The following is a 12,734-nucleotide window of genomic DNA, read 5'->3' as shown; positions in this document are numbered from 1 at the left end:
GTACGTTATAATAGCGATTCTCCTTCCCCAGCGGATTTTTATTAGATTTTATATGAAGAAAAAAAAAATATATATATTTTTTTTTTCTACGAATATCTCGATGAAAGTGTAAATTAGAATACACATTTGTACTTTAACATTGAATATACAATATTCGTTGATATATTGAGCATTCAAAAAACATACAATTTCGATTTAATAATAATTTGTATATTATATTTGATTTATTTAAAATCTCTATTGTGGAATTTATTCGATTTTTTTTTTCCGATGATAAAATCTAAGTCCTGTGCCATTATTTTCAAATTACATCAAATTGTCCATTCAAAGTATCCATTAAATTTAATAACGATTACTTCCCCCGAAAGAAAACCTACCTTTTTTTCAAGCAACGAGATATCTTTCCTTATATCGGACGGGGGGGCAGGAAGGGGCAATTGCGATACGCGCGGTGATCAATTAGATGTCAGCTCAAATAGAAAATAGAAAACAGCGGACCACGCGCGCCGTCTCTTTCATTCGTATATAGTCCCGAAACGGTAAAAGCGCGCGCGTTCTTATTGTGCCGGCCCTCGTAAGTCCCATTACTATTGCCGGCCCGGCTATACGAAACGAGAGACAGAGAGAGAGAGAGAGAGAGAAAGGAGGCACGAGGCGTAGGGGAGTGAGCGCTTCCGGTCCCCTCTGCATCACGTGCGAGACCGCCGCCGAACAGAGAAACCCCCGTTGCCCTCGCCTCTCAACATCCGGTCCGCCGCGCGCCTCCTCCGTCTCCCCGTCAGCCCCCCTCTCCCCCTTTTCCTACGGTCACGGCCCCCCTCTCAAAAATAGGCTAGGTCCTTCTCGACTCGCGCGGAACGTGCGCGCGTTTATTATAGCCGCGAGAGGAGACGATCTAAACGATGACAGCATGACGAAACACGCGCATGATCGACGAGGGGGTCGAGATCATTTTTGTATCTTCTATATACAGGTAACACGCGTACAAAATAATGATTGATAAAACATTTAACTACTATATATACTTGACGTATTCGCTAAAGTAAAAATATTATATATTGGTCTTTTTTATTTGGATATATAAAATTTTATTTTTAATATTATAAATTCCCTGAATTTAATATTATAAATTTTTTTTTTCGCAACAGAAACGCCGAAGAAAAAGATATAGTGCACATCTATCCTTTGCTATAAATTAATTCATCATAATTAATCGATCGATTAGTAATTCGTATTATTTGCTGTTTCCTCAACGATTTTAATGTACAATTAAATTTGTAAAATATATGCGCGCGACTCATTATCAGATTTAGACTTATCTTATCACTACAAGCGCATTTACTTTATATCGAATATCTCTTATTATAGAACGAGATAATTATGTGCCAACTGTTGTTAAAAGATCAGATTACATGGTAATTGTCTTGACGATTTTCATCACTGTATAATATTGCCATTATTGCAATTTGTAATTTTTGAAAAATTTTATAATTTACATTAATTTTTTTAATAAGAATATTTATATATATATTTTTTACCGTAAAAGAAAATAATATCTTAAGCGAAATGTATTGAAATATAAGAACGATTATAATAATTTTTATATAATCATTCACACACGTGTCTATAATTGAAGAAATAGTGTCCAAATAAATACCGCTCTATCGAAAGATGAGAAACACTAGTGTTTCGAAAATCTCAAGAAATCTCTAGAAGAATGTCGGATACAAATTTACGGATATACGTAAAACACTCCGACGACGCAACGACGAGAGAGAGAGAGAGAGAGAGAGGGGGGGGGGGAGGACATCGGTGGCAGCAGGTGGTTGAAGCTTCGAGGGGGCGTTTTGTGATCTCCCTTCCTCTCCCTTGCCATCACCCTCCCTTCGCTCACCCCCTCGCCAAACTGGCGGCTGCGTTTCCTATCTTATTCCCCTCCACACGACGGATGGCAGCCCCACTCGGCATCCTCGTGAACTCCCATCTTCCACCTCCATCGTGCGGCACCAATGCGACACAGGGATAGTCGTACAAGATTGTAGAACCGCCGCCGGGGCCCCGCTTACAGAGGGGGAGGGAAATGCGATGGAGGATGAAAGAGACGGGGCGAGCGCGCGCAGGCAGGGACAGCAGAGACGGCGGAGAACCGGAGAGCGGAAACGGTACGGCGCTTCGTCACAGTGACACGCGCACTCGCGTCAAGTGGAGGAGAGTGTTGCGTGAAGCGCACGCGAGAGTAATCTCCCGTATATACAGCAGCGTACGTCGTCTCTTCGATCGACGTTTTATTCCGTCTATTGTGCGTGCGTCGTGTGCGCGTACACGCGTTTGAAACGTTTCAAAGTGACGTAGCGATATATCTCGCGCGTGGATTCGCGGATTAAAGAGCAACAGCGAGTCAATATCGCGGCTAATTCCTGGGAAATTAAATCTGATTATACAGAACTTAGCGTACAGTGAGTATAATTGAGGGATAGGGGAAAAAAAATTTAATTCGATTGCGGGCATCCAACGCAGTGAGTAATTAGTGTGGAATATCTGGAAGATTGAATTCAATGATGGTTATGTATATAATATGAGATTGAAAGTGAATAATTAAGGAGTATCTGGAAAATTATATTTTTAACTGGATTAAATTATATAATTTTAATTTGGATTGTGTGAAAAGGAATCGAGCGATTAATCGAGAGAGGAAATCTTGAAAATTAAATCTGGCTTCGATTACGAGATCGAGCAATCTTAATTGCAATGTTTAATTTTACTCCGGGATATGGAATTGAACAAGGACGGAGGGTTACCTGAGAGCCGCTCAACAACGCGCAGCTGAGTCAACGAAAAACGAAGAGAGGCGATTGAGGCGATCAGCCGAGGAGACACCTGTTGCGTGTTCTCGCGGCTAAGTGCAAAATTTTCCGGCCGAGGAACTCAAGTTTCCCCTCCTCTTCACAGTCAAATTCATTCACCGTCGATTCTCATCGACACGGTTTTGAAAAAGATCTACGCCGCCCGCGAGCAACTCGCGGGATAGGCGAGATTCTGAATGCACGACGAGGAGGAGCGAGTCGTCGCGATTGCGGCGGTTGCTCGTCGGATCATGAGAAACACGCTCGCACGCGTTCTCGAGGAGTGACCAACGTCGTCGTCGTCGCGTAGGACAATCGAAGACGACGTCACGGCGGGCGTCGTGAGCGTCGGGACGTCGCGGCCTTCGGGGCAGGCGCCGGTCATAATCGTCGACGCGTACGCGGCCAATATCGAGACATTAACGAGCGGCGGCAGTAATAGTAGCAACAGCGTCAACGCGGTCGCGTCTTCGGAAATGGTGCTCCAGATGCTGGACACGCTGATGACAGGCCACGAACCGTTCTACGCCGATTATCCCGCGTACCAGGAGGCGGAGCCTCTCACCAGCCATCATCCGCATCATCAGCATTCGCATCATCACGCGATCACCCGCAACAACACCAGCGTGGTGCCGTCTGTCTCGCTGGACGCGACCACCCACACGCCAGGTACCTATCCATCCGCGAATTTTCATTCCCGAGTCGCGTATCGTGAGAAAGAATCCAGACTCTATGTTCGGTTAAAGAGAATGCCTCTGAAAACTTTATATAGACGTGCTCCTAAAACTTCGATTTCTATTCTAACTTTATAAGACAAGAGTTTATATATAAGATCCTCGCAAAAGGAGTAAGATATTACAGACTGAAATTTCGAATCGATGTATAAAATATTGCAGAAGAAGTGGAGAGAAATTGCGATTATAATCGAGAAAAACAATGGCGATCTCAAATATAAGATTGATTATAAAGATTAAGGATGTTTTGGCTGCACAATAGTAGCGAAAACTGTCAACATAAAAAAAAAAAACATTTCTTACGTTTACATTGTTTGAGAAATCAAATGAATAAATCCGTATTATAAAAAAAGTTTAAGTATCACAAAATAATAGTCTTCGTAAAAGAAAATAGTTTTAATCAATATTTTTCCTAATTTATGACACAAATTTTTGATCGTGAATATCTCCCGAAATCAACTGCAAGAAAGAGAGAAAGGGAGATAATATTTTTTTGCAATTTTTAATAAATAGCTTTTAAACGAGTAAATAGATCTGAATGAAGTTTTGAGAACCAATATTTATTAGTTTTCTTAATATATGTGAAAATTTTTATTTCCTTGGCAATATTTTTTCCTTGTCACATTTGTCAATAAATAGTAACTTTAAACTTAAATACAATAATTTCCAAATCATTAAGAGAATTGTGCTTAGATTTTGCACAAATATTCAGAGAAGAAACAGTTTATGGAAATGTTCATGCTTTTGTCAATGTTTATGACACATACATGTTTAAAGGAGAGAGGAAAATGACTGTATAAATACAAGGATATTTCGTCTTTTCTTCCTATAGATATTTGAGACACGTAATTATTTTTAAATCATATTTTTATATGCGATATATGTATAAAATTTTCAACGATTCCTATTTTAATTATTTCGCGAATCTTTTGAGTCCAAGTAAAATCAAATATTCAATGAAAATGAATCATCATCTTGTGCAAGAATAATCGTATTTTACATTTGCATATTCTAGCATCGAATAAATATATATTCATTGTTTAAGCGATATTATATTTTCTAATTCTAGTCTGTCGATATCGGACGATTGTCTGTCATATGTCAGGTGAAATGTCAGATATCGCATAGAACATAAAACATAGAATTGTTTATTGCAATTATGTGTAATGTAGAAGATAGGAAATTTTTTAATCCGAAATTTTTCAACAACGCAAAATATATTGAAAGATTTTTATTCAGGGATTAATTGAATAATAATGCATGGCAAGGGTAGAATAAATTTTTATGTACTTTTGCAATTTTTTCAAATCTTTGTTTTGTACGTACAATTTATTTGTTAATGCTATTAATTGTATACTACCTTTATATTTTTGATTATAATGAAAAATCTGCAAAAATTTTTATTTTTATTTTCATTTCTTGTCTCCATAGCTTGCGATAATCGTAGACAAGAGATGTTAAATAATTTTTTACTGCCGTTATATTATAATCGTGATAAAGTTGAAAAACTGATTGGACAATAATAAGTGTAACATTCCACTTTGATATAATTTTTTACGGCAATATATTTATGAATTTGTATAGGTTGGTGAGGAGCGGGCAGTTTAAAATGGATTAAACATTAATTCAAGGCCTCGCGCGATCGTATGCTACTTTGGAATTTATTACTGACGTAACAAAAGAGAATATATTTTTCTCTCTAGCTTATTATCTGTATAAAATATTAATCAAAGTTAATTGTAAGAATTGTAATTCAAAGAATTCTGTATTTTTATAAACAAAATTTTAAGTAATCTTAATTTATATCTCTGAAACAGAGAGAGAGAGAGAGAGGGGGGGGGGGGGCTCTAATCGCACATTTCTGTTTAGCAAACTAATTAAGAATAAGTGCTTTTCGAGTCTCTCGACAGAAACGATTTTATAAAATCGATCCCGTTTTCATCGCGCGACTGGACGATTCGTTTCACGACGGGCAGATACATCACGATTATAACATTCGACTATCTGCATAATGGCCGGTAACTATAGTATTATTTTTAACGCGAGCATCTTTTGTTCGCGATCGTCCCTCGTCCCTCTCCGTTAAGGTGTGGCCCTTGTTAAGCCGGCAATAAAGCGTATCGCGCAAGGTCTCGGCGGCACACGCTTGGGAGCTCGGGTTACACGCTTCGAATGCTTTGGAATTGCAACTGGCTTAGAGATAAAAACTGAATAAATGTTATTATACGAGCGTCATTTGAAGATATCTTGATATCGTGCCTCGTAACATTGCCAAAATCTTTTCATCGTTTTGTTAAATTCGCAGATATCGATGTGTACGAATATGACCAGTATCACACAAGGTATTTTAAATTATATATTTGGTGATATTGAATTGAATCTACGAATTCTACAAAATAATCATACAATGAAATATTATTATATATAATTATAATTATTTAGATGAACCAACGAGATTTTAATTATCGAATTTACGAATTAAGTAAAGTCATGCGTTATAAAATCTTTTCTTATTTTGATCTGTATCCGCAAACGATTTAACAAACAATTTCAAAACAAAGTCATAAATTTTATGATATTTTTAAAAATGTAAAAAAAAAAAAAGAATAGAATTGTGAACGAAGAAAGAGTGTGTGTGTGTGTATATATTACCCATATATTTACTTAATCATGGAAAAAATGAATATCAAGATTGAAATCCAGGGATATGAAAATTCAAGTGCCTATCCAGAGATCGTTACGCACAATTTTTCTCTATCACTCGAATATCCGTTATCATAATATAATTTTTTAGATTATTAAATACATTTTTTATTAAGTACCAATGATGTGAGTAGGATAATTCTTTTCTTTACACAATTTCTTTTTTCTAAAATAAGCTTCCCGCCCCGTATGCAGTGACAATATAATACTTGTTAGAATTGATTCAAAATTCGTTCCCTTAGAGATTTGATCTTCATTAATATTCTATCTATGCAGATGGCTACACTCTCAGAAAAGATTTCTAATAACGAGACAAAAAATATTCTTGACATATTTAATCGTATCACAACCTTATGCGGTATAAAAATAAAACAATTTTAAAATTAAATCGATAATTCCTTTTCTTCTCTCTCGAATTAAATAAGATTGTCTTACTATCTTGAGACAAGAGTAACATATAGAAATCTAAGCTTATATATTCTTGCATTTAGAATAACTTGATGTTAGATCGCTACAAATTTTCATCTTCATCTTTGTGAGAAAATTAACGGGATAGCACCAAGAGCATTTTATTCTAGATTGAAGAATTTTTTATTTAAGATTAAAATATTCCTTTTTCAATAATAAATATGATCGTCGCTATATCGATCCTATTTTATGATAGATTGAAGAGTAATAGCGTTAGATCCGGAAATCTTTTCTGTGGGTGTATAATAACATAGGAATGGTTTTCCTCGTAGACAACACACGGCCGGAATTTTCATGCCCGCGTCTGACGTTGAGCGCGTGCAATACGCGTTTCATGTGTTGTACACCCTGACGCCGTTCATGGGATAGGTAGAGTGTGGGAGAGTTCGCAGGTCACCGCTCTAACGAACAATGCACGATTTCGTTGTGCTGTCGTCGTCGTGGACGACTTTTTTACGAGCCGCGCTCATCGCACGTCTCCCCGTATATTCTACATGTGCGTATACGCGCGTTCTCGAGTAAAAGGAGCGATTCACGACCACGGCAGGTATAAAACCTGGAATGGCGAAGGAAAGAGTAGCGTCGTTTCGCCGCGATCTTTTTATATTCTTATGCTATATAGATAGATTGTAGGCGAACACAGAGTCGGCTACTTTCGTCTTGGCAGGCGATTGTGAACTTGATTAAAGTTTCCAGCTTATTTGTCTCTGACAGAGGCCTTATATTTTTATTAAAAAAGGGAGCGTTTAAAGAGAGAAAAGAATTAACGAGATATCGGTTAAATCGAGAGTAAAATAATGAATAATGGGCATCAAAAATTTTTTCGTATTAGACTTTATACGTAAAGAGACTGAAAGAAAAAAATCCATAGTCGATATATCTTATGATATATTTTTCTTCTCTCAGAAATGTACTTAACAATTTTGTGACTTCTTGGCTAACTTTAATATAATACATTATCAAGTTCATATGTTAAATAGGATACGTCTTGGTTGAATTTTGCGTGTGTCATCATTTAACTCGTCATCGCTCATACATTATTACTCGCATAAATCAGAATAATGAATAAAATCCTTCTTTATACGATTTGCGATTCTGTTACATTAACATAAACAAACGCACTTTTTTTCGCGCGCGTTAATATCTTTCTCCTTTAATATCTTTCCCTTTTTTTAATTAAAAATTATTCGTTATTTGCGAAACGTGTATTATCTCGAAATATGTAGTGTAAATGATCATCGAGAGATGTCATTGGTCATAGGTGACAATATTCATCGTTTTTATCACTGAATATTAAACTTTTCGAAGAAAAATGCTTGGTCGTTGAAAAATTTCTTGAAAGATAACAAAAAAGAGGCCGATGAGTTTTTCAATTTCATCCGAACAGAATCAATAATTTTGATACCGAGATACAAGGTTCAAAATAACGAATTATATCGATTTCGTCCAACGCGCGACGGCAAGAGTCCCAGATCCTGATGTGGGCCGCAGTGCCGTAGATTCTTCGGTGAAAGATAATGACCTTCCGGCGGCGAGTCGAGAACATTCGTGAGGCAGGTTTTAATTTTCAAGAGGCCCGGACTGCGTCAATTTCTCTCTCTCTCTCTCTCTCTCTCTTCTTCTTCTTCTCTGTCTTTCTCTCTGCTACCCTGCCTCAGCAGACAGCAGCTGTGCACGCCGACCGGGCGTTTCATTCGGTTTGGCACGTGCCACGACGAGGCTGCCGCCGTCGCTGCTCCTGTTACTGGCCGCCGCCGCCGCCGCCGCCTTCATTGCTCACCGTTACTGCTGCTTAAACGGCGGTTCTCCGCCAGTCCTCTCGGCACCTGTTTCACAGCTGATACGCGGCTGCTGTTACTTTTGCCCGTCCGATATACCCCGCGTATGTCCCCTCGCACTCCCTTCCTCGCGCGCAGCGCAGCTTTCCCTCCCGTTCTGAGATGCTCTTCGAGAGACTTTATAGCTACTGAAAATTTTCCCGTCTATCGGACGAATTTAATTAACGAATGTTCAGGGTGCGATGTTAGAAAAGGAACTAGAGAATATATTTATTTCGGATACGAGAGAGAAATATTTCGAGATTTTATAATTGCTTTCTCATCTATTCATACGTTGAACGGGGGAAAAAAAAACAAGGTTTTTTTTTTTGTAGAGCTAGATCTTTTTTTCATCCGCAAATATATTTTACGCGAATAGGAAATATTTCGAGAATTTAATGCTGGAATATTTTTTGTAAGGATGCCATTTTTATTAGCTTTATGGCACGAGGAACGAGCATATAATGGATGCAATTTTCAAAAACGAACAAATGTCAATTTCAATATGCGGTGCGATTATACATATTCGTAGTTGCAAGTTATCTTTTTTTCAAAAAGAATAATTGAATAAACGTTTGGCGAGATATTAGTGGTTTTTTTTTTTTTTTTTTTTTTTTGCCCGCGTTCAATTCAAGTCGCACGAAAAGGAGTCGCATTTTTAGGCGGTCGCGATATGCCTGAAAACCTTAAAACGATGACTGGCTTCGGTGTAGGAGAGAAAGAGAGCCACGTGGGTCTGTGTGTGCAGCGTGAGGGCCGGCTCCAAGCTGCACTCCCACGCTCATCGTCCATGAAACACGGGGTGCGAGATGCAGCTACTACACGCGAGCCTCGCAGGTGTACTTAGAATATGCAGGGTCTCTGTCCCTACAGCCCTATTAACGACGCCACATGGACACGGGAGTATGGGAAAGCGCGCGCAAGATAGGCCCTCGCGAAATAATTATTCCTACAGGAAAGACGCTCGCTCTGATGTAATAACCAACGGATTGATAGCTGGGGTTGAAACTGTTGAACATATGTATTTTGAGGAAATCTTTAATCTCATGGCGTGAAAGTGTTGCTAATGAATATTGAAATAAAAAGATAAAGTGATATGATTGAAGTCACTCTCTTATTAATCCTCTTAATTCTCTAACTTTTCATAATTTTTTATGATACCGATAATTTAACGAAACACACGGTATTTCTTGAAGATTTTAAGATAGCGATTGTTTATCTATTTATTATTTATTGTTAATTCCAATTGAATTTATTTGTATTGGTTTTTTTTTTTTTTTTTTTTTTTTTTTTTTTTTTTTTTTTTCAAATAGCTTCGTGCCAAAACTTGATCTGCGAAGCTGATTCTATGCATTCCATAATTATGTCTAATTAAAAATAACTGAAATCGAGGACACCTGACCGCTACGATACTTGTGTGGCGAGACCATCTATTCTTTTTGTTTTCTCCTTCGTTATTAAAACGCAAGTGTGGGAATGTGGGGTAGTGGCGTGTCGCATGCGCGATAATGCTGTCGTTTCGTCGTAAAGATCGGTGGATTATGGTAATTCGTCAAAGTCGCCCGCATTTTACCACCATATATACATACATATCGTATTACGTATTATTAAACAAAAAACTAACTCTAGCGAATACGCTAATACTCTGACTAAGCTATTTAAAGCGTGTAAAAGAAAGAGAGAGAGAGAGAGAGAGAGAACACGACCTAGAGATAATGATCCTGGCAAGCCACCTGGTTTTGCCTTAACAGATACTTGATATCACCTGCTTCTCGTTGACCCTCTATAAACTCTAGCCTCGAATTAATGATTCGCCTTCTCTCTTTTTAAACGCTGCAACGCTGCTTATAATAAGGAATTTCAGCAACGTCATAAATTTAATATACTAGTGACGGATGAATGAGATTGCAGTATAGATTTTCAATTAAAAGCCGATATTTCAATTGATTTCGATTGATTTTTTTCCTTTTCACTCGACTCGACTTATATTTCGCTCATTATAAGCTGCGCTTATTGGTGATCGGTTCTTCTCGTGCAGTTTTTATATACTTTTGATTGGAAAGAGATAAGCTCTTCATTTTAACGAAATTCACTTATACATGATTATTATTATGTGTGTGTGTGTGTGTGTGTGTGTGTATGAGTGTTTTTTGATCGTAATCAAATATATTCTTAAGAAATAAATCTGTAATAACGAATATTTAACTTAAGAGCAATTGTTTCGGACAAAACGACATCGAATTTAATTATTATCGTTCATTATTCTATGAATTTACGTTTATTATTATTATTATTATTATTATTATTATTATTATTATTATTATTATTATTATTATTATAACTTATTGCATCAAGAAGGCGAAATAACCAAATGATTAATGTGAAATGTAAAGTAGGTCTAAGTTTCATAAGTTTACTAATTGCAACAATATATAATTAGTAGTTTATTTTTATATTTATTTTTATACTTTATTCAATTAATATTATATTTTACGGAACGAAATATTATTTTCATTTAATTTTGCGAAAATTTAAGCGAGATGAGAAATCGAATCGTTCATTTTTTTTAAAGTGATAAATAATTTTTCTAGGCACTTGCGAAAAATGATTTCCATGAATAACATTTCTGTGTTGAAAACTACAAAAATGTAAAAAAAAAAAAAAAAAAAAAAAATCGTTAAAAGAAAATTTAACAACTCGAGTCTCAAACTGTGCAGCAAGTTGCAATGTAATGATATTTAATACGCGTCAAGGCTAATGCAAATCGCAATAATTCCTCGATTCGACTTTCTTAAATTCAATGTATTATCACTGATATACATATATAACATTTTTCACTTATAAATACAGCACTGCAAATAGTGAAATTTCATTGTGAGAAGAATCAAATGATAGCGGTTAATTTTTCAATGAAATTTCGCTGCCATAATCAGTGTAACATAAGACGAAGAAACAAAGTATGATATTTTGTCGTTGCTTTAATTAATGATATTTTCCATGATTCTGTCTAAAAGAGATTCCTTGCTAAACGTATACATAATTAAAAAAATCAAATTAGACTAATGGATAAGGAAGAAAGAACACGATGCTGCACCAATTTCCTCGTCAAGGCACCCGTTCGGTGATTCGAACGCTGCTTGCTTATCGAACTGACAACAATGAAACGCCGCGCAGCTTCAGCGCGATGGTATCTCGCGGCGCGGCTTGGGTCCTCTGCCGCGATCGTAGAACGGAAGTTGAGGATAGGCGGAGTTGGTTTGGACCAATCGTCGAGATACGCGCCTCCCACAGTGTCAGCTGTTCTTCTCTGCGAAGTGTCGTGCGTCGGCGTGGAGACCGGTGCAGCATCGTCCTTTCTTCCTTATCCGTCAGTCTGATTTGACATTATGACACCTGAAAACCATCCACCTCTATAGTCAAAGCACCCAACCACCAACTTCTCACTCTAGCATTCCTAGTAATAACAATAATAATAATAATAATAATAATAATGCCAACAACGCGTACGTTCATCTATTCGGAATTTAAATCAGCTTCAAACAGAATGTAAATTCCTTATTTATACAATTTTTTATGATAAGTACAAATTAGAAAAATTATGTAGCATGAAGAAGAAAATATTTATAATTCACTATTCATTTAGGAAGTTCAAATGTAAAATGGGAAATATTTGTTGTTAGAATAAATCTTCCTTAAATCTCAATCTAATTGAAAAACAATAAAATTATAGCTATAATTGTAATTGTTATGGTATTTGCAACGAATTATGTTCCTAGCGCGACTTTTATAAATTACTTTAATAAAAATCTCAATTATATCTGACTTTAATAAACATCTGAATCATAGTTGCAATAGACAAATTAGTTAATTTACGATATCTGTTTATACAATACATATTTTATAAACACACAGCCTGTTCATATATTATTAAATGTGTATTGATACATATAATTTCTTATATTTTATCTGACATATTATTTAAACAATGTAGAAAATAATAGGAAACATTCCTTATAGTATAAATCAGTTTTTTAAATTTCTTTAACAAAAAAAAACCAGGATAATATTTTCCAATTTTCTCTTCTCTTTTTTATGTGTAAGTAAAACGTTATCAAACTATTCTCTCTTTCAATTTGCAGGTGGCTACAATCATCTTCGTAGTCCCGTGT

General features: G+C 36.5%; 1 protein-coding gene across 1 annotated transcript in view; it reads left to right on the top strand.

Annotated features, from left to right (window-relative positions):
• Pnt (ETS transcription factor pointed) overlaps nucleotides 1–12,734 on the top strand; it is a 101,224-nt gene that overhangs the window by 85,095 nt on the left and 3,395 nt on the right. The window contains exon 7 of the mRNA XM_070295819.1: nucleotides 12,705–12,732. Within this exon, the coding sequence (XP_070151920.1) occupies nucleotides 12,705–12,732 (28 nt within the window). The remainder of the gene's footprint in view (nucleotides 1–12,704; nucleotides 12,733–12,734) is intronic.

Source organism: Polyergus mexicanus, unplaced genomic scaffold (genome assembly GCF_030449975.1).
Source record: "Polyergus mexicanus isolate NDT 795.1 unplaced genomic scaffold, iyPolMexi1.0 SCAF_5, whole genome shotgun sequence".
NCBI classification, from domain to species: Eukaryota; Metazoa; Arthropoda; class Insecta; order Hymenoptera; family Formicidae; genus Polyergus; species Polyergus mexicanus.
This window is presented reverse-complemented; position numbering and strand designations above follow the sequence as displayed.